Raw genomic sequence first — 22,746 nt, 5'->3', positions numbered from 1 at the left:
ACAATAGCAACTTTCCACCAATCACGTTTCTCGTCTCAAGACATGTTGAATCAAGAGATGTGATCGGTGGAAAGTAGAGGTCGCGCATGCGCGTGTCGTGTTTTTTTATTCCGGTGGACTCGTGCTCTTTATGACGGTCAGTTTAGCACTTATTTCTGTTTTAATCGAATTTAACCTAATATGTGTATGCTAAATAGAACGCTAAAGGTGTTTGAAGAACTTTTGCTAGTTTTTGTTTTAAATGTCACGCTGTTTTCAGTATAACGTTACATCACTAACGTTACTGCAAGTTGTCACTTCACGACAGAGGATGATGACCTCGATTTGATTCAATAAAACAAACAAATATACATTTCCACCGTTATTGTACTTTATAAACATGCACTCACTGATGTAAGTAGTAATGTTATTTGTATGTGTGTTAGGATGTTTTTTTGGCAGACATCCTGCTTTAACAAAACAAACACAAAAACACTGCTAAACTACAATAGTTATTGTTTAATCATGATAGCATCTTTAGCATACTATACAATTATTACATCTTTAGCGTACTATACAATTATCACAAATATAACTAAGTTAATCATGTGTTTACGCTTCACCTTCAGAGCTCAAGTCTCTCCAGTCGGACTGCAGGCCAGGGCCACCGCGGCTGACTCGCTGTGTGTGTGTGTGTGTGTGTGTGATTCAGACATGAATGTCCACAATGCTAGTAAACTAATTTAATTAGTGAGTGTGAATATAGTTTTTGGAGAGTTCAGTGTCAAAGTCTACATAAAGTATCCATAATTGAAGAAATATGCTGTGAAAACACACACACACATAAATAAGGGGCGGATCTACACATCATCTTTCATTTTATAATGGAAATGACAGGAATAAAATAGAGACAGCAGTCTTGTTGATAGTGTTAAAAAAATACTGTATGGAAAAATATATATTTTTAATAAACAAGACTCCAGGATAAAAAGCCATTTAAATGGCAGAAAAATGAAGACAGCACGGTAAAAATCATGTTAAAGAAATTGTTCACCCAACAAATGTAAATTCAGTGGCTCTCATCATGTAGTTCCAAATCCATATGACTTTCATTGACATAGACATATACACTAGACGTCACCTTGGAGTTCTAAGCATGCGTCAAAACCGCCGCCATCTTGGAACAGGGGTCTTGTCATAGGAAGTAGCTAGGTAACGCTGCTATCTTCGAATTCATTGATGGTGGCGGACTTCTGTGCAGCGTATGATGTTCACGGATGAAATCTGAACTAGGAAGAATGTTTAAAAAAAAAAACAATTTTTTCTGGAATCTATGATAAATACATGTCTGACTGTTGGAACAAACCAAAAAAAAAAAAACAGAGAAAAATCGCATTCATGATGATTTTACTTCCGTTAGACCTGTTTCAACATTGATGTTGATGCATTAAAGTGGAGGGGCTCCCTTGTTTCAAGATGGTGGCTCTATTGACGCATTCGTTCCATTGTACTGCCGTAGCCATGGTGACATATAGTGTACATGTCTATGGCGTTGACCATGCATTAACATTAAACCGCTTGGCTCATATGGATTATTTTCACCAACCCTTTATGAACTTGTGTCAAGGATTCGACTGATGAACCTTCGATGGAGGGACCGGAGTCTCTCAGGTTGTGCTTCGAAGAGGAACGGAAGGCTTTTTTTGTGTTTTAAATATACATTTATTTTCAAGAAATATTCTCATCAGTTTTTGATCAGCTTTGAAATATTTAAATCTACATATTTATTATATTTATAAAGGACATCTTCCCCTACTCATTTTAAATATACGCATTTTTCATTTTAAATTCTTAAATTTAGCTTTTAAAGTAATTTGTTTTTAAATACAAAAAGAAATTAAACTTAACACGAAACTAAACCGCCAGTAGGTGGCGACTGATGATCTTAATGAGAGAGTTATTCAAACGGGTGATTCATTCAAGAAAGAGGCAGTCGTTTATGAATGAGTCGTTGAATCTTTGACGATTGTTTCAAAACGCTGAATCATTCAGTAATGAAACGCGGTTGAGTGTTGCCGTGGTGGTTCTGCTGTTGTTGGAACTATTTTCGCTGCTGAAATAGAACAAAAACAGTCAATATTGCATCTAAAATGTAAGCGACTTAAAATTAGTGTTGCTGTTTGAGCATAAACAACATCTGCGGTTATGATGCTCAAAGTTCAAAGCAAAGGGAGATTTTTTACTTTTATAGAAATCGTTTAAGGACTACAACAAACGGCTGGTAGGGACTACAGACATTCCTCCCGGGTTAGTGACATCACCAACCCTAAGATTTACGTAAAGCCCTCCCACGGGAATGCGATTCATAGATTATCGTGACAAAAACGTCCTGTTGCTTCTACATGATGTCACTTCTTGAGTCTCCCCATTGTCCGACTGTGGTTTGAATATAAAAGGCTAAACATTTTTTAAATGTTCAGTGTGAGTGGTAATCAGAGCTACTAACACACGCACTCAAGCTCTTGTAGCTCCTCCCCCTGTGCGAGGAGCAGCACCTCATTTACATTTAAAGGGACACAAAAACTTTTGTTTTTTACTCACTTTCAAAAGTGACAATTTTACCATGCTACAATTATCTGTGGGGTATTTTGAGCTTAAACTTCACACACACACTCTGGAGACATCAAAGACTTATTTTACATCTTGTGAAAAGTTAATTAGGACCACTTTAATGAAAATAAAGCCTTAAAGGGGTACTCCACTTTTTTTGGGAAATAGGCTCATTTTACAACTCCGCCAGAGTTAAACTGTTGAGTTTTACCTTTTTTGAATCCATTCAGCCGATCTCCGGTTCTGGCGGCACGACTTTTAGCGTAGCTTAACATACATCATTGAAGTGCACAAGACAATTAGCATTTCTCCCAAAAAAATGACCAAAGTGTTTCGATATTTTTCCTATTTAAAACTTGACTCTTCTGTAGTTACATCGTGCAGTAAGACAGACGGAAAATGTAAAGTTGCGATTTTCTAGGCAGATATGCAGGGAACTGTACTCTCATTCCTGCGTAATGATCAAGAAACTCACTACCGCACCATGAGTGCAGCAGGCGCAATGACTAAACAAACTTAGTCCCGGTCACGTTGGAAGCTGGGCACTATTTTCAGGCGCTGCGTCATATCATTTCGCCTGCTGCACTCGTGGTACGGCAGTGAAGTTTCCTGATTATTACGCAGGAATGAGAGTATAGTTCCTAGTCATATCAGCCTAGAAAATCACAACTTTACATCTTCCGTCTGTCTTACTGCACGATGTAACTATAGAAGAGTCAAGTTTTAAATAGGAAAAATATCGAAACACTTTGGTAATTTTTTGGGAGAAATGCTAATTGTCTTGTGCACTTCAGTGATGTATGCTAAGCTATGCTAAAAGTGGTGCCGCAAGAACCGGAGATCGGCTGAATGGATTCAAAAAAGGTAAAACTCAACAGTTTAACTCTGGCGGAGTTGTAAAATGAGCCTATTTCCAGAAAAAGTGGAGTATCCCTTTAACTGACAGTTCACCAGCCAAACATGACACACTGAGATGAAGCCTGAGAACCAGCACATGCACTAACGCCGCTCCCCGTCCCTCCGCAGGAGAAGCGGCCGTCATGGACGATCTGGAGGAGGATCTGACGTGTTCGGTGTGCTACGGCCTCTTCACAGACCCGCGGGTCCTGCCCTGCTCGCACACCTTCTGCAAGAGCTGTCTGGAGCGAGTGATGCAGGTGTCCGTGGACGTCTCCATCTGGCGTCCGCTGCGCCTGCCGCTCAAGTGTCCGAGCTGCCGCAGCGTGGCGGAGCTGCCCACCAACGGCCTGGACGCGCTGCCCACCAACGTGTGCCTGAGCGCCATCGTGGAGAAGTACCAGCGGCCGCGCTCCGCCGCCTGCCCCGAACACCCCCCGCAGCCGCTCAACGTCTACTGCGTCCAGGACCGGCAGCTCATCTGCGGCGTCTGCCTCACCGTGGGCCGGCACCGAGGACACGCCATCGACGACCTGCAGACGGCACACGCGAGGGAGCGCGCGGGACAGGCCCGGTTGATGGAGCGGTTGAGCGGCGAGCGCTGGGAGGACGTCTGCTCGCTCGCACAGCGCCTGCGGCTGGAGAAGAAGCGGAGCGAGGGCCTGATCCAAGACGACCGCGAGTTCACGGCCCAGTTCTTCCACAACCTGGAGCTGGTCTTGGCTCGTAAGCGGGAGGAGTTCCTGCAGACTCTGGAGCGGGCGAGTGCTCGGCTGGCGTGTGCGTACGACCCGCTCGTCGAGCAGCTGGAGCGGCTCCAGGAGGAGCACGGCGCGGTGATGGCGCTCAGCTCCGGCGTGGAGAGCGAGGAGAGTCCGCTGGTGTATCTGGAGACGGTGCGTGAGCTGAGGGAGCGAGTGGAGGCTCTGATGCGGACGCCGCTGCCGGAGATCCCCAGCGTTCAGCTGACGCCGCGGGCCGAGCCCTTCCTGCGGGAGCACTGGTGCGGCCTGAGCATCCGAGGGCTGGGCGACGGGCCGGTCCCGGAGATCTGCGGTCCGGCTCAGTGCCGGCGTCTCCGCTCGTCCTCATCCGCTGCGGTCCTGATCGCGATGCTGCTGCTCACAGGCCTGTGTTTACACCACTGTGCTGAAGAACCGCTCCGTGGCGTCGGGACGCTCCTCTTCGGTCCCATACACAACTCTATCATGACATTACACACTTTTACGGCTACTCTAGGAGAAAACATCTACCAGCATCTGCTCAGCTTTCTCAAAACACTACACTGGTGTTAAACGCAGCAGACGCACAACCTTCGGGAGAAACAAACGCAAGGAGCTTCTGGGCGAAACCGTTTGCACACGTTTGTTTTGCTCATTTGAAGAACGAGGCCAACAGTGCAGGAGTGTAGTACATTGATCCGCATACACTGAATGTTCACCAGTTAGTGCCGTTCCAGCATGTGTTTACAAGTGTTTCATGGCCCCCAGAATATTATACAGGTGAAACTCGAAAAATTCGAATATGGTGCAAAAGTTCATTTATTTCAGTAATTCAACTTGGTGAAACTATAGACTCATTACATGCAACGTGAGATATTTCAAGCTTTTATTTGTTATAATTTAGATGATTATGGCTCACAACTTATGAAAACCTGTTCACAATATTCTAATTTTGAATTTGTTTTAAACATTGAGTGAAAATCATGTGTGTCAAAGACTATACGCCTTATTCACGGCAGCGCCATCTTTGATTTTTAATGAGAATGAAAGCGAGGCTGTGAGGGATAGACTTGCATCTCTTCAATGGGCTGTACTGTTATTTAATGTGTTTTCGGATTGTTCTGCTCATGAAACACTGGACAAATATCTTTCCAAGAAATGTCAGTTGACAAAAAACTCCCGACAATGTAAGCTGTGGAAAATTGTAAGTAATCTAGCCGCTTTTTACAGCGGATGCCATTGGAAACACGGTAAGTCTATCCCTCACAGCCTCACTTTCATACCTGTCATGGCGCTGCTCTGAATAAGGTCTATATGTGGATCAGATTCAGAGATGAGGAAAACAGATGGAGTAGATCGAGTCCATCAACACCTAAAGCTCCAGTCCTGTAGCCACATTTCTTTCAATAACGCGAACCAGTTTAGATTTACATGTTTGATGTTCACGTTATCTTACACGCACATGTTTCTGCTTATATCTCTCCGGTGTTTTGATCAGGAGATGCTGTGCTCTTTCGTTAGATGTGTAATAGCGCCCCCTACCGTATAATAGTGGAAACTCGGGTACCCAGAGAAGCCCTCAATGAGGGGAAAGAGTTAAAGGGGTCACAACACTAATGTCTGAACATGTTCCTTGAGGTTCAAATCATTTTAAAACGATTTCTTTTAAAAGTATCAATTAATAAATTAGCTATGGATGTTTTGAAAACCTCTATAAACATAAAACTAGTACTTATAGACACAGTATTATGGAACAGTTTATAGTTCAGCTTTGTGATGTAGCAGCAGTCAGATTCAGGACAGGTCACTTCATCTCCAACAAATGTCTCTATCTCTACAATGAACGCCCTCGCTCCACAGGGGTGATTAGCTGAAGCTAGCGTGGTGAGCTAGTCAGACGCTAACATCCTCCAGTGACACGGCTCAATGTGCAGGAAGTACAAACATTGTTTTGGCAGCTTAATGTCAACAAATAGTATTTTTGAACCAGTCTTGAACTTATTTTTATAGTACAAGGACCACTCAGAAGATCAGGGCAATCCCGACTCCTCACGGCACGACCCCTTTAACACCAGCTGATCAGACAACTAATGCACTTCAGCTCAGAAGAACGGCTTCCAGTCTGCTGTAGCCATACCGCACACAAACTACATTACCCATGATGCATCAGACAGACATTGTGGACTCACTGACTACATGAGCACAATGAGATGCCTGAATCCAGCTTTCAACATGTGTGGGATGACATTTATGAACTCTTTGTACATTACTAATTTTTCCATTCAGTCTTTGTTTTTAGTAATAAAAATATATACCAGCTAAAAAACATGACTACCTGAAGAAATAGTAATATTATCCCTTTGGTCGCTCAGATTGTGTTGAATGGTTCCAGAGCTAAAGATGAATAAAGCTCTTCTGAGGTGTCCTCTGGTGATTTAAGACAGAAGTGTCAGCAAACAGCTCAGGCTCACAGCATCCGTGCTGTAGTGTTGTCAAGTATATTTATATAGCGCTTTTCACATTATAGATCTTTTCACAATATGCTTCACAGTATCGATCAAAACATAATAACGGCAGTGGCTCAGTGGTTCATGTGGGTTGTCTACGAACTGAAAGGTTGGTGGTTCAATCCTCGGTTCCACCTGACCAAGTGTCGAGGTGTCCATGAGAAAGACACCTAACCCCAGCTGCTCCCGACGAGCTGGATGGCGCCTTGCATGGCTGACACCGCCGTCAGTGTGTGAAAGAGTGTGTGAATGGGTGAATGTGAGGCAAACTGTAAAGCGCTTTGGTGGCCATTAAGTCTATGAAGGCGCTATATAAATGCAGTCCATTTACCATAATAACAATGTTCGTTTCTAAGTGGAAAAACATGCACGTTTGGTAGAGGTGATCAGGGGTATTACTGATTGGCTTGCAACAGTGGCAAGGAACCGAAAAACTCCATCAGGTGACCCAAGGGTGTCTTAAAACTCCATCAGGTGACCCAACGGTGTCCTAAAACTCCATCAGGTGACCCAATGGTGTCCTAAACTCCATCAGGTGAGCCAATGGTGTCCTAAAACTCCATCAGGTGACCCAATGGTGTCCTAAACTCCATCAGGTGAGCCAATGGTGTCCTAAAACTCCATCAGGTGACCCAATGGTGTCCTAAACCTCCATCAAGTGACCCAATGGTGTCCTAAACTCCATCAGGTGAGCCAATGGTGTCCTAAAACTCCATCAGGTGACCCAACGGTGTCCTAAAACTCCATCAAGTGACCCAATGGTGTCCTAAACTCCATCAGGTGACCCAACGGTGTCCTAAAACTCCATCAAGTGACCCAACGGTGTCCTAAAACTCCATCAAGTGACCCAACGGTGTCCTAAAACTCCATCAGGTGAGCCAATGGTGTCCTAAAACTCCATCAGGTGACCCAACGGTGTCCTAAAACTCCATCAGGTGAGCCAATGGTGTCCTAAAACTCCATCAGGTGACCCAACGGTGTCCTAAAACTCCATCAAGTGACCCAACGGTGTCCTAAAACTCCATCAAGTGACCCAATGGTGTCCTAAAACTCCATCAGGTGACCCAATGGTGTCCTAAAACTCCATCAAGTGACCCAATGGTGTCCTAAAACTCCATCAGGTGACCCAATGGTGTCCTAAAACTCCATCAGGTGACCCAACGGTGTCCTAAAACTCCATCAGGTGACCCAACGGTGTCCTAAAACTCCATCAGGTGACCCAACGGTGTCCTAAAACTCCATCAGGTGACCCAACGGTGTCCTAAAACTCCATCAGGTGACCCAACGGTGTCCTAAAACTCCATCAGGTGACCCAACGGTGTCCTAAAACTCCATCAGGCGACCCAATGGTGTCCTAAAACTCCATCAGGCGACCCAAGGGTGTCCTAAAACTCCATCAGGCGACCCAACGGTGTCCTAAAACTCCATCAGGTGACCCAACGGTGTCCTAAAACTCCATCAGGTGACCCAACGGTGTCCTAAAACTCCATCAGGTGACCCAACGGTGTCCTAAAACTCCATCAGGTGACCCAACGGTGTCCTAAAACTCCATCAGGTGACCCAACGGTGTCCTAAAACTCCATCAGGTGACCCAACGGTGTCCTAAAACTCCATCAAGTGACCCAACGGTGTCCTAAAACTCCATCAGGTGACCCAACGGTGTCCTAAAACTCCATCAAGTGACCCAACGGTGTCCTAAAACTCCATCAGGTGACCCAACGGTGTCCTAAAACTCCATCAGGTGACCCAACGGTGTCCTAAAACTCCATCAGGTGACCCAACAGTGTCCTAAAACTCCATCAGGTGACCCAATGGTGTCCTAAAACTCCATCAGGTGACCCAACGGTGTCCTAAAACTCCATCAGGTGACCCAATGGTGTCCTAAAACTCCATCAGGTGACTCAATGGTGTCCTAAAACTCCATCAGGTGACCCAACGGTGTCCTAAAACTCCATCAGGTGACCCAACGGTGTCCTAAAACTCCATCAGGTGACCCAACGGTGTCCTAAAACTCCATCAGGTGACCCAACGGTGTCCTAAAACTCCATCAGGTGACCCAATGGTGTCCTAAAACTCCATCAGGTGACCCAACGGTGTCCTAAAACTCCATCAGGTGACCCAACGGTGTCCTAAAACTCCATCAGGTGACCCAACGGTGTCCTAAAACTCCATCAGGTGACCCAATGGTGTCCTAAAACTCCATCAGGTGACCCAACGGTGTCCTAAAACTCCATCAGGTGACCCAATGGTGTCCTAAAACTCCATCAGGTGACCCAACGGTGTCCTAAAACTCCATCAGGTGACCCAAGGGTGTCCTAAAACTCCATCAGGTGACCCAACGGTGTCCTAAAACTCCATCAGGCGACCCAACGGTGTCCTAAAACTCCATCAGGCGACCCAACGGTGTCCTAAAACTCCATCAGGCGACCCAACGGTGTCCTAAAACTCCATCAGGCGACCCAACGGTGTCCTAAAACTCCATCAGGCGACCCAACGGTGTCCTAAAACTCCATCAGGCGACCCAACGGTGTCCTAAAACTCCATCAGGCGACCCAACGGTGTCCTAAAACTCCATCAGGTGACCCAACGGTGTCCTAAAACTCCATCAGGTGACCCAACGGTGTCCTAAAACTCCATCAGGTGACCCAATGGTGTCCTAAAACTCCATCAGGTGACCCAATGGTGTCCTAAAACTCCATCAGGTGACCCAACGGTGTCCTAAAACTCCATCAGGTGACCCAATGGTGTCCTAAAACTCCATCAGGTGACCCAACGGTGTCCTAAAACTCCATCAGGTGACCCAATGGTGTCCTATAACTCCATCAGGGGACCCAATGGTGTCCTAAAACTCCATCAGGTGACCCAATGGTGTCCTAAAACTCCATCAGGTGACCCAATGGTGTCCTAAAACTCCATCAGGTGACCCAATGGTGTCCTAAAACTCCATCAGGTGACCTAATGGTGTCCTAAAACTCCATCAGGTGACCCAACGGTGTCCTAAAACTCCATCAGGTGACCCAACGGTGTCCTAAAACTCCATCAGGTGACCCAATGGTGTCCTAAAACTCCATCAAGTGACCCAATGGTGTCCTAAAACTCCATCAGGTGACCCAATGGTGTCCTAAAACTCCATCAGGTGACCCAATGGTGTCCTAAAACTCCATCAAGTGACCCAATGGTGTCCTAAAACTCCATCAGGTGACCCAACCTGTGAGAGAGTAAACCTGTGATAAACGCTGATGGCGTTCACATGCACATTAAGTTGTAGAACAGACGTGACAGAGTCAGAACTCAAAACAGTACATTTAATGTTCATTTAAAACATGTGCAGTGAGAACATGATGACATTGCATGTTACACCTACTACACTAGAGTAAAAAGTCATTAAGGCGGCTAAAGGAGCAAGCAGAGGTTAAGTGTGAGACCCGTTCGAGAGCAGCACTCAGGCCGTCTCGATCTCGCGCAGCACGATGGTCTTGGGGTTGATGGCCACGTTCTTGGTGGTGTTGTGCGTCTTATAGATGCCGATGAGCCGGTCGGCCATCTCAAACATGTTGTTCCTCAGGGAGATGATGATGAACTGAGCATTCTTGGTCTGTTCCTGAAACAGTGCGGGAAGAGGACAGTTACAGCTGTGCTGGGCTTATTCCCAGTCTAACGGACCAATCAGAGAGGAGTTACGCATGAGCGTTTCCTCTACATGTGCTTCATGTTTTCATCAGAGATTGCCACTTCTGTGTGGTGTCAGTGATCTGATCAATAACATTTTAGACTGTTTAAGCCTTTATTCAGCGCTCACCACATGCATGATGTCAGTACCAGCTGTCAAAAAATACACAAATTATATAATAAAGTGATTATAATGCAACGGGGGATGTTTCAATGTGCTGGTCTTGATAATACAGAGTAGCAGCACACTTTCTAAAGACCTCGTTATTTCTACACTCTGTGACTATACAAATCACATCAAGTAAATAGGAAAATGTTTGCATTATTTTGTCACTTATTGGGATTAGTATGCTAGCTGTAGCCATTTACATCCAGTCTTTGTGCTAAGCTAGGCTAGTGGTGGTGCTTTTATGGCTTTAAATAATAAAAAAAATCTTTGGTGGTGAGTGGGGAGGGCACATACGTAAATGTAGCAGGCCACGATGGAGACGTTCTTGAAATCGAGCGCGGCGTCGATCTCGTCCATGAAGTAGAGCGGCGTGGGCTTGAAGTGGTGCAGGGCGAACACCAGCGCCAGAGAGCTGAGCGTCTTCTCTCCTCCCGACAGGTTGTAGATCTTCTTCCAGCTCTTCTTAGGAGGACGCACACTAGGAGCACACAGGACAACATCAGATACAAACAGAGGAGCAAACGCTGCACCGCTTTCACCTGCAGGAAAAACACACACTTTAAGCAGAACGAGACGAACACTTTAATCAGTAGGTGGCAGTAGAGGAGCCTTCATTGACCATTTCCACTTTCTAAATAGGCTATGAGAAGAATTTGGATTCAATCTTTCCTTTATGACAAATAAGACTATTTTACATTACATTTAGTAATGTATTTTATTTAAAGTGTGAATAGATTATAGCGAAAGTGAACAAACTAGGCTATGCTCATTTTATTTGAAATGAAAAAGACCAACACTCAAACATTTATAGGTTGTGTAAAGTTTACCAGGAGCTCAGGCACTGCATTGGTTATAGCCTGAAACTGATATTAATATTCCTTAAATCTCAAATGATCATAAAGGATGTTGATTCGGGAACATCATGACCACACATTCACCAAATCCCTGTGCACACACTGTTTGCCTTCAGTGTCCTCTTGACTGTATATTTGTGTGTAACATGCGTGTGAAAGTGTACATTTCCCCTTATTTTCTCAATTGCTTTTACAGAAATCATCATAATCCTGCTTGTTTTGGCACGGTTCATCAGCCTACTGTTCTAATGCTGAATTTCTGTCAGTACCATACATCTGGTGTCCTAGTGATAGATATACCTTTGCCATTAAAGTGTATTGTTATTTATTGTGATTATACAATCGGCTAAAAGACAAAATAGGCTGATAAAATCCAGAAAGAGTGTTTCATCATTATGTATTAGTTTGTTTATGTTGGGTTAATGCTCTCAGCGCTCTGCATGCCTTCAGCCTTTAAAGAACCATTCAAACATTTGATTTTACACCGAACCATCCCTCTAATGCTACGTTCACACCGGACGTGAATCGCGCGTCAAATACGTGCCTGACGCGTCTAGTTTGACGCTTGACCACTTTGTGTTAATTCGCGTGTCAAGAGCGAAACTGGCGCGGGTAAAAACAAAAGTTTGAAGCGAAATTTACGCGCGTCAGAATCGAAATCCGTTGGCGGCCATTGTTTTTATGTCGACCGAGCATTCATCAAGAGAGTTACCGCTCTGTATTTACTCTGGATAGCAGAACAGCGGCGTGGGGATCATCGTCGCCGTATATTTGTGTCCACCGGACCCTTCAGAGCCGAACCGTTTGGCGAGTTTCACCATTTGCTCGCTCCAGGAGCTGCGCTGGATGACGGCCGCTGTCAGCGGTACTTCCGCCTGTCACGCGCCCAGTTTGATGACCTGTTGTCCCGCATCGGATCGAGGATCACCCTCGCCCGGCCCCTCATCCATCTAATCTAGCTGTCATTTATTTTTGTTTTGATAGTAAATAGAGCCAGCCTTCAAAAGTTATTAACCTGTCCTGTGATTTTTTTCTCTCTCTCACGTCCAGACACGAATTTATGCACATATGTTGATTGTCTTTACAACATAATACTATTTCATATTATCTAACTATGGAATGAATAACATTCAATACAAAATGAACATGTCTCGTATATAGAAATAATGTTTTAAGTGATAAAACATTTGCTTTGTTGTGCATAATCCCACCATGCATTTAGTCATATTAACAAAATAATTTATTGAAGCATCCAGAAACTTCACCACGTGAGCAAGCAGCTAGGCTCCTGATTGGTTAACGCGGCGCGAATTCACACCAAAGTTCAGATTTTTCAACTCGGGTGGCAGACGCGAATTCGCGTCAAATGCGTGAATGCACAAATGACACTAACTGAATCATACGCGCTTCACGCGCCAGACGCTCAATTCGCGCCATTCGCACGAACGAGGCGTATTCGCATCTTCCGCGCCGCGCTCCACGCCTCATTCGCGCCGCAGGAATTTTTCACGCGCGTAAAGCGTCTTTGCATTGACTTAACATTGAAATCATTCGCGCCTGACGCCCTATTCGCGTCCGGTGTGAACGTAGCATTAGTATGACGGGCAGACGTTCTCCACACACACGTTGACACAATGACACAAAGCGAGCGCCATGTGTTATATCATGCACACCTGAACATGATGCCCTCAGAGAAGGGGTCCAGGCTGTCCACCAGCTCCAGCTCGGCGTCGCCCCCTAGCGTGAGCATCTGGTAGTTCTCCTTCAGCTTGTTGGTGATGATGTTGAAGCCGGCCATGAACTCGTGCAGCCGCTGCTTGCGCAGGTCCTCACAGCCTCTCTTGAAGGCGTCTCTCTGTGTGGTGATGTCATCCAGCTCCGCCACCCTCTGCAGGTACAGCTCCTCCTACACACACACACACATACACATGTAAATCTGGGCTGATACAGGCTGGGCGGGGTGTGTGAACTGTACCATGTACGGGGATAGTTTGGTGGTGTAAATATTATTTCTGAAGCAATATTTTTAGATATTACATACTTAAATCTTCATATTTGTGAAATTTACCCCAGAGTATTATTTATTTTTATTAAGAGAACTTTTATTACCTTATTAAATGTATGCATCATCTTTCATGTCAAACTCTTACATTTGATAAAAAAATTCACTAATAATAAGACACCACAGGACTGTCAATCAAATAATTCACTGAATAATAAATATTAACTGCGCTACTTGTTTATTGAACTATAAATCCAATGTAACATTCGTGATAATATTCAGCAAATCAGCTGTCTTAGTTGTGCTATGTTAAACCAAATCACATGTGATAAATAAAACAGCTATTTGAATGTTTGCCTCTAATTTCTTCAGTGAGTTTTCTGTGTGCCGTTTCACTCATTAGTTTTGATTTCTCCGTGAACGTCTCTCTATCTACAGATCCTCAACGCGACGCTGTCAGCACAAATACCCTCCCCATTGTCAGCCGCTGTTTACGTTGAATGTGATAAAATCACAATCATTCTTGCGTTTCGATGTTTCGTCACAGAAGTCAAGCTTGTCCGGTCGGGCAAGTAAAATCATCTTCCACTTGCCCCTTCAAAGAGTCCTCTTGTCCTGGACAAGCGCTAGCCTAATGTCGAGCCCTGAGGTCATTCATGCGAACAGCTGACCGGTTCACTGTCGCGCATCATTAGAGCGCCCTAAAGCTAACCGCTGGACGAGTGCTGAGGGCTGGAGCAGGAGCACGCACCTTCTTCTTGAACTCGGCGATGGCCCCCAGGTTGGGCTTCATGTTGGCGCAGCGGTCCTCCAGCAGAGCGATCTCGTTCTTGATGACGTCGGGGCTGCCGAGGTCCGCCAGCTGATCCGGGGTCAGCGTCGGCAGCTCCTCTGGGGGAGAGCCGTCCACGGGGTGCAGCGCCAGCCGGCCGGCCTGAGCGAGAGAGAGAGGGAGGGCAGGACAGACAAACACATTACACCCTATACTGGGGGATAGTGTTAATTTCGTTAACGAAAACTAAACGAAAATATTTTCGTCAACGCACATTTTTCACCGAACGAAAACTAGACGAGACGAGACTAAAATCCCCACTAATAAACAATAACTGGGAGTAAATCAGAAATAATTTTCGTAGACTAATAAAGACGAGACGAAAATGCAGTTCGGTAAATAAAGACTGGGCTAAAATCTATGGACATTTTAGTTCACGAACAAAGACGAGACGAAAATTACATATTATTATATGATATGGTTTTGTCAAATCCTGTCTCCTCCTCCGCCTCCTCCGCGTCAGCTCTTCCGCCACACACCCACTTTCAAACCTGGAGCGGGCGGGCACAGTCAGTCAGAGTAGCCTACACAACACGGAGCAGACAGGAGCTGGATTCACGGTGAGGCGGCGGCGACAGGTTAAAAGTAAAACATGCTTTACACGGGGCTCGGGAGAAAGAAGAGACGTGATATATGGACACATTTTGTTACAATGATAAACTAACTAATGATGGCTAACTTTCATAGCATTTAGTATCCAGGCTGGCTATGTTGCGTTAGCTTCTTAGCACGTAGCGACCGTAGCCACTTGTTGATAGAATTGTATGTGAAGTTAAATTTATGCTAACTTAGATATGTTATACTGGCCGGGCAACTATAGTTTCAGTTAAATTTGATTAAAGCAGACAGACGCTTTAAAAAGATTAGTTAAAAAGATTTCATACGTTCTAGCAAGCTATGCATTGTTTCACCTTAAATACTGTACCTTTATATACCATGTGAACTAGCTGGCAGGAAAGCACTTTTGTTGTATCAGTTGGAGTTTTTTTTTTTTTTTCACAACATTGACCTCAAATCTATTTATTTTTTTATTCTATGTGAACTAGCTTTAAACAGCCAGCACTTGTGTTAAGTTCATAATACACTTTATTTTATTTATTTGTTTCCTTTGTCAGGTGTATTTTATTTGTTTTAATGCAAGCATTTGTGTTTGTGTCTTTGAACCTTAACAATGTTCAAAATAAATATGAAAATATTGTCAGTACATCTTCCATGTCTGCATGTGTTCCTTAAAATTGTGTTTTTTATCAAAAAGATGAGAGAAAATGTTGAAATGTGAAATAATTTTAGGAAATGTTAAATATTATCTGCTGACAAAAAAAGTAAAAGGTTAAAATGATGTCCTGACTAAAACTAGACTAAAATGTTGACAGTTTTTTTCGACTAAAACTAAACGAATAAAATTATGTTTTCTTGGACTAAAATAAAGACTAAAATGCTCGACTTATAGTCGACTAAAACTAGACTAAATAAAAATGGGATGATGTCGACTAAATGTGATAAAAACTAACAAGCGATGCTGAAACTGGACTAAAACTGAAACTAAATTTAAAAATGGCTGGTAAAATTAACACTACTGGGGGAAAGAGGAGCAATCCACAGGCCCGACAGTGTGTGTGTGTGTGAGAGACACTTATGTAATGAGCTCACAGGTGTGTGTGAGGTCATTTACAACAGCTTTGAACACAGCTCATCCAATCAGAATCCGTTTTATAATACCTGCTTTGTGAGGAAGCTTTTACTTTCTCCAAAACAGCTGTTATAATCAATGATGCCGTCTACACGGGACACCGAAACTCCGATCGATCCCTCAGTGCTACACATCTGAACACACCCAGTGCTGTTGTGAGGCATGTGTGTGTGAGTGGTCAGTACCTCCTTCTCCCAGTGTCGGATCTTGCTGTGGCACTCTGCGATGGCTGTGTCGATGTGCTCCACCTTCAGCCGCACGCTCAGGGACTCCTTCTGCAGCGCGTGCTCCTGCTCCTGCAGGGCCTTGATCTCCTGAAGGACACCGCGGTGCTGCTCCTGGAGCTCCGGCAGAGCCTCCTACACACACACACACACACACACACAGTCAGCCCTCGCCGTGTGCACAGAGCCGGAGGACGGGAGCGGGCAGTACCTCGGCCTGCTGGTAGGTGTGCATGATGTCTCCGGCCTGCTCCTCCAGCTTCTTCAGCTGCTCCGTCAGCTGCTCCATCAGCGCCGCGTTCTCGCCCATCTCCTGCTCCAGCTGACACACACTCTCCTCAGACTTCTTCAGGTTACTGCGGACCAGAGCACGCATCAAACCATCTATCTCTGAAAACTCACCCTGTTCATGGAGTGGTCATAGCACACTCTTCCTGCATGGACCTGAACGAATCGAGACGTCTTATCTGCTGATTTACTTCAACCCTTATGCTGCATTAGGGACATTTTTGGTCTTTTGCAGTTTAATTTCTTTGACCATTTTGGCTGTTTTAATGCAAATGGTATGAAATTTGGCAAAATTGTGACTTTTTGGATACATGTAAAAAATGTGATCCCATTTTGCAAAATATGTATAACACACACTGTGTAGATCAAATAGTAACACTCAGCACCATAAAGACCAAAAATGGCCCATTGAAACCCATTAAAACGTTGTTTAAATCTGAGGCTGTCAGTAATACATGAAACATGATTTTTGCACAAACATCCTTTCATTTTGAAGCAAAAGCATTATATTTGCATTATATAGTGTATTCCACCAGATGATGTCACTACATATTTATTCCCTATGGGTGGAAATGCACCTTATTTTAGGCAATAGGCAATGTTTAATAGGTGGCCATTTTTGGTCTCTAACGCGCTAAGTGGGACTGTGATAATCCAAATCTAAAGTTTTCTCTTTGCATTTAGTTTATTGAAAATAATTGAATTTTTGTGTTTTTTCCTCTTATACAAATCGATGGTTTCGCAAACAAAACTGGTAATTAAAGGGTTAAAATCCTGAAATTGAATACATTTTTGGTAGTTATGATGAGGACTGATGCTGGTTAAAAGATTTAACTTGGTAAAAGTGGAAAATAATAATAATATATAATATTTTAGGCAAAATGTTTAATATGTGGCCATTTTTGGTCATTAATGCACTCAACGGTGTTAAAAATGCAGCACAAGGGTTAAAGGGGTGATGAACTGAGAAATCTGAGCTTTTGACATCTAAGAGGTCATCATATTATAAGAATATCCTGTGAGTTTCAGAACTGAAAACGTCCTTGTTAGTCCAATAAAAGCTTTTATTGACACCAGCCTCAGAAAACGCCTCGTTTTTCAAAGTGGGAAACTATGACGTCAAAGAGGATAAAACACCACCCCCGCAGAAGAAGATCAACACCTACTTCAACACGGCCGGTTTAGCCCCGCCCACTGATTCCGCATTACACGCATAGCTAAATAACATAGATGCCTACCTCACGATGACAAACCGGATCGAGAGTGAAACTCATAATATGCAAAACTGTTCTCCACTCACAGCAGTTTAGTGCGAGTCTTCAGTGCGAGACGCCCATAAAAACAGAGCGTTTTTCAGGAAGGCTCAAAGCTAGGGTACAAAATAGCTTATTACTTATTCATTTTGATGTTTTTTTAATGCAAAAACCAAGTGAACATCATAAGTTGACCTTAGACAACAATATAATAAAATTTAAAAAGCCAGTTCATGACCCCTTTAGAGGGATACTCCACCCTAAAATCATTCACTCACCCTCAAGTTATTGCAAACCTGAGTTTCTGTCTTCTGCTGAACACAGATGAAGATATTGTGAAGAGCGATTGGAGCTTTGGCACCGTTGGCATAGTATTTGGTTTCAACTATGGAAGTCAATGGTGCCAAACAACTGTACACACACACTCAATACAAGACTACAGTCCGACACGTTCTTCACACACACCTCTGAGTGACAGGATATAAACGGCACGGATAATCTGTAGTTTTTAAACAATCTGCCGTTGGCCAACAATGACAATAATTGCTTTTATTGGTCGGTCGATAAAGAAAATGCTGTTCTTATTTAGAGAAGAGCAAAGATTAGTTTTTTAGAGAAATGTTATATTTACTGTACCAGATATACATGAAATCATGCAATCAAGTGTTTGTAGTTGGCCCTGAAACCCAGTGTTCGTGTACTGACCGTCCGGCAGTCTTGATGGCCACCTGGGCTTTGGTGACGGCGGAGGAGCACTGGTCCAGCTGGGTGTTGATCTGGTCCAGCTTGTCCTGCTGGGCCTTCAGCTTGTGGCTGTTGATGTCCACGATGAGTGTGTGCAGCCGCTTCACCTCGGCCTCCACCTTCCCTGCTTTACTGGACGCTGCCTCGAAGTCTTCAGCACAGACACACACATCATTACATCACTCAGACGCCACTACTAACACCGCTGCACTTTGCTTTCCACTCAAAGTCACACAGGAATTATAATGATTTGCGTTTTTGGGTGAACTACAAAAAAAGATGGATTGTTTTATTTAGTAACCACTTAGACTATAGATGGGGAAACTATTTCCAGCCAATATATGTAATTTATTAAGGAAATGTGTTACAGCGCCACCTATGGGCTGATCTCCATAAAGGTTTGCATGCTTGTTTAGAATCACATGTTGCATATTCTCACTTATTATCGTGAATTTTCGTTTAGGAATGAAGAAGCTTATGGGTGGACTTGGCCACGTCTGTTCTCTATGCTCATATAGACGAATCCGACGAGCGTTCTGTGTAGGCTGCCATCTTGTGGCGACGCCATTACTGAGCTGTTACACAGGCATATAGACATGTGCACCGGTATGTAAACAAACCTCGGTGATAACGCGAACTCACCCTCGATGAAAGCTACAGCCAGGCAGAATGACTTGTTGGTTTGATCTGTGACTGCAGTGGCCTCCAGTCACAGATGAAGGTACAAACGATCTTACAGATTAACGTTATTTATGAAAATAGCTTGGCAAGCTAGCTAGGCTAACGTTTGCTAACGAGGAAACTATAAAAAGATCTGTCCATTTGGCAACAATAAATACATAAATGAATGAAATCAAATAAACAAATTCATGTTTTTCATTTGTGTCCATTATTTATCTCATTTTCACATTGCAACAGGCAAGGGTAAAGTAACGTTAGAGCTAGAAAGTATACATAATATCGACCAATTAGTGTTTTTAAACCATGGAAAGAGGTCAATATAACAGCGGGAGAACAATTATGTCACATAACGTTACATTTAGCTCAGGAAAGCCATTTAATGACCATAGCATGTTAATTGAATAGAAAAAATATCAAGAGAGGAGATTTTGCTGATCACTATATCACATATTTATTATATTTTTTTTACTTATGTCATTAAATAATTGTTATTATACGCGAATGTCCACGTCTTGTACTCGCCCAGGAAATCTGTAAACCGTACGGCACCAGACAGGGGCAGTCGACCCGGGGTATTTACAGTGTTTTCTCTTCAAAATTGAAATTTTACTGCCACCATTGAAACAATTTATAACGGAAACTGTTTACCCACTCGACATTATACAAGGGGTAACGTTGTAACGTTAGTGACAGTCGTAAATCGCGAGCTGTTTATTCCAGTTGACGCAAGTTGCAACTAAAACAATAGGAGGCAATGGCGCAACGCTACCCAGCAACAGCTCAGTAATGGCGCCCGCTTACTTCCGGTAGTTTCGCCGGATTCGCTATAGAGTGCCGAAGTGATGACGTCACTTTGTAGGACAACCCGGAAGCTAGCGGCGCATGGGTTCCCTCGGTAGAAAAGCAATGCATTTTCCCCATAGACTTTTGGAAAATCGCAAAAAATAAGATCTGTGTTTAACAAACAGTTGTGAGTGTGACCCTTACACGTTTTGTCTATCAAGATGATCTTTAAAAGTTAATCCAAAATGTATACATTTTGAAGCCTATATAAAGATTTTAAAAAACACAGACACAATAAAGTTTAAAAAACACAAGCAGGTTATAGTTCTATGTCATAGATCAAAACGTGAAAATATTTAGAGGCTTTGTTCACCACAGACCTTATTTCAGGCGATTTAGCAAAAACCCATTCAAAAATCCCATAGGCTTTAGAGCGAGGGAACCGGGAGTGCTAAAATGCAAACACACTTCCGCGTTTCGGCCTACAGAGTGACGTCGTAACTTCGGCACTCTATTGTCACCCAAAGGCCAAAGTTCAACACTTTCAGATAATTAAATCATGGCTTATTGCTTAAGTTGATAACTACTGAGCTAGAGTCCGGAGAATTGGGCCGCAGGGGTTTTATCGAGGTTGAGCTAAAAATCTAGGACGAGTTCGCCAAAGTTGGTTTCTCCAATATCTAACGAACGATCTGATTGCCCGTGGCAGCCCATGTTTCTCTTGAGTTTACCACAGGCCTCTAAGGCCGCAAGTTGAAGAGTTCATTCGTTCGTTTCAATCGGCCTCCGTTGACCTTGTCTAACAGCTGCTCAAACCTCATTGGTCGATGAAGGACATGTTCAAGATTAGTGAATGTCCTCACAGGCCGTCTGGGCACCTTGGAAGAAGACAACTTTCAAGCCAATCAGACTTACTCGTGTAGTTATAGCCAATGTTTTTCCCACCACTATGTTGCCAGTCACCACGTGCTTTTGTCTGACGGTTTGGGAGTTATGGGCCATTTCTCACGGTCTACCCAATCACTGTTAGGGGAGAACGCCGATCCTTTGAACTTGAAAACTACTTGAAGGGGTGTGCATAAGACTGACATGACACCTTCATAATCACATGACATATGTCTTGAATATGAAGGAAGTTTATGCATGTTTGACATTTTAAATGCAAATATGACATTGTTTGAGATGTCTTTGTTATGACACCTTGACATAAACCAATACATCATAACCTGTCAGTGTCTTTGTCATGATAACTTGACTTTACTAAGACAACACATGACAAAGCAGATTAATGATCAAACTTAGCTTTATGGGTTAACATTACATTAAACTGTCATGTGGTTGGCTTTGACATTGGCTGTCATGAGGCATTACAACTGTGTCATGAATATATACAGCGGTACTAATTGAATTTGTCATTAAAATGTTATAATGGCTTCATGACAGGAAGGCCTACCTTTCCTGTAGCCGGCCAGGCTCTTCTCCAGCTGCTTCTGCTTGGCTTTATCAGGCGCGGCGGAGATGACGTTGGCCTCCAGCTGTTTGATCTGCGTCTTGAGGTGGAGCTCCTGCTCGGTCAGGCTCTGTAAGGCACAGGACAGGTTAACAGCGGCTCAGGCTCGCTCACGCCTCATCCCCGAGGGCCTGACCTGACCTGGATGGTGGCGGAGTACTTCTCCAGCGTGTTCTTCATGTCCCTCAGCTGAGAGCGGGCGGTGTGCACCTTCTCCTCCAGCTGCTGCCGCCTCTGCTGCCAGTCCTGCAGCTGCGTCACCTCCGCGCTCAGGGCGCTCTCCATCTTATCCAGCTGCACACAAACACATGCTGGAAATCACCAGTTTACACAAGCGGAGCGTGTATTGTGAAGTTACAAATCAGAAACCGTATATGGATTACATATGGGGCTTCACGTTTAGTAAAAACCACGAAAAAAATGATGCTTTTTGTATTCAACTCATGGGATTCGACGAGGTTTTTAGTTCATTCCTATGGTAAGAATTAATTGAAAACGCTGGCTATGAATGCCGGTGCGGACGTGCACATTTTAGTTTGCTTTCAAATTAGCGCTTTAACCTCCCGCCGGTGTTACCAGTGTTGTCACTAGGGCTGGGTATTGAGACAAATTTCACAATTCGATTCGATTTCGATTCACAAGCTTGCAATTCGATTCGATTCAATATCGATTATTTTGGATATCAGTTACAATAAATGGCATTTTTTCTCAAGGGAATCAAATCTCTTAAATGCTGTAAACTATGGGAGTCTAGTTGTAGCCTACAGGCTTCATTAGCCTAATATGAAGGTCATAATGAATGAATCACTTAAATTACACTTTTATTTATTTTTATAATAAGAAGATTATATGAAATATAAACATTTAAATGGTGGCTATATATTTAACAAAATGCTCCTCTCTAGAGTTATTTTTTCTAGCTGACTAACGAGTTTATGTGGGTTTTCTGAGGTAAATATGACGATACATTGATTACAAGCTGTTTAACTGACGTCTTTCCACGGTTGAAACGCTGATTGAGTGAATCAATGTGACATGATCCGGATTTGGATAAGTTGTACTCTATCTTTAACACACTTTCAGATGCTCGCTCATGTTTATTTGGCGCTGTGACTGGTATTATTAAGCCGGAAGAGAGATCAGCGCTGCTGCTTCTCCAGAGCGATCTCACGCCACAGCGGCAAAACGCTATTTATGTTTTTGAATTTCTAAAGAAAATGGACGTAATTTGAAAATTGAGACTTTGTTTCATATCAATAGTAACAAAGGACAAAGATTATTGCGATTTTTTTTTATGCGCGCAGCCGCGATACAATATCCCATTCATTCAAA

At 43.6% G+C, this 22,746-nt stretch overlaps 2 protein-coding genes across 3 annotated transcripts in view; one reads left to right on the top strand and one right to left on the bottom strand.

The window, feature by feature from the left end:
• The first annotated feature begins 74 nt into the window (after window positions 1-74).
• Window positions 75-6,536, top strand: trim59 (tripartite motif containing 59). 2 transcript variants are annotated; one of them, XM_039654003.2, is made up of 2 exons: window positions 75-136; window positions 3,616-6,536. In XM_039654003.2, exon 2 carries the CDS (start codon window positions 3,630-3,632, stop codon window positions 4,779-4,781), a length of 1,152 nt encoding a protein of 383 aa, XP_039509937.2. In that variant the 5' UTR covers window positions 75-136; window positions 3,616-3,629; the 3' UTR covers window positions 4,782-6,536. The 2 variants fall into 2 exon arrangements, with proteins under 2 accessions (XP_039509937.2, XP_088976983.1); XM_089120857.1 differs by lacking the exon at window positions 75-136 and adding an exon at window positions 638-662.
• A 3,470-nt stretch (window positions 6,537-10,006) lies between these two features.
• Window positions 10,007-22,746, bottom strand: part of smc4 (structural maintenance of chromosomes 4) — a 31,644-nt gene continuing 18,904 nt past the window's right edge. The window contains exons 16-24 of the mRNA XM_039653979.2: window positions 21,556-21,708; window positions 21,358-21,484; window positions 18,402-18,591; window positions 16,367-16,511; window positions 16,117-16,290; window positions 14,161-14,343; window positions 13,081-13,313; window positions 10,848-11,031; window positions 10,007-10,316 (exon numbers count right to left, since the gene is read on the bottom strand). Coding sequence (XP_039509913.2) covers window positions 10,158-10,316; window positions 10,848-11,031; window positions 13,081-13,313; window positions 14,161-14,343; window positions 16,117-16,290; window positions 16,367-16,511; window positions 18,402-18,591; window positions 21,358-21,484; window positions 21,556-21,708 — 1,548 coding nt within the window. The 3' untranslated portion in view covers window positions 10,007-10,157. The remainder of the gene's footprint in view (window positions 10,317-10,847; window positions 11,032-13,080; window positions 13,314-14,160; window positions 14,344-16,116; window positions 16,291-16,366; window positions 16,512-18,401; window positions 18,592-21,357; window positions 21,485-21,555; window positions 21,709-22,746) is intronic.

Source organism: Pimephales promelas, chromosome 16 (genome assembly GCF_988280905.1).
Source record: "Pimephales promelas chromosome 16, fPimPro1.hap1.1, whole genome shotgun sequence".
NCBI classification, from domain to species: Eukaryota; Metazoa; Chordata; class Actinopteri; order Cypriniformes; family Leuciscidae; genus Pimephales; species Pimephales promelas.
Note: the sequence above shows the minus strand (reverse complement) of the source record. Positions and strands in the feature narration are given on the sequence as shown.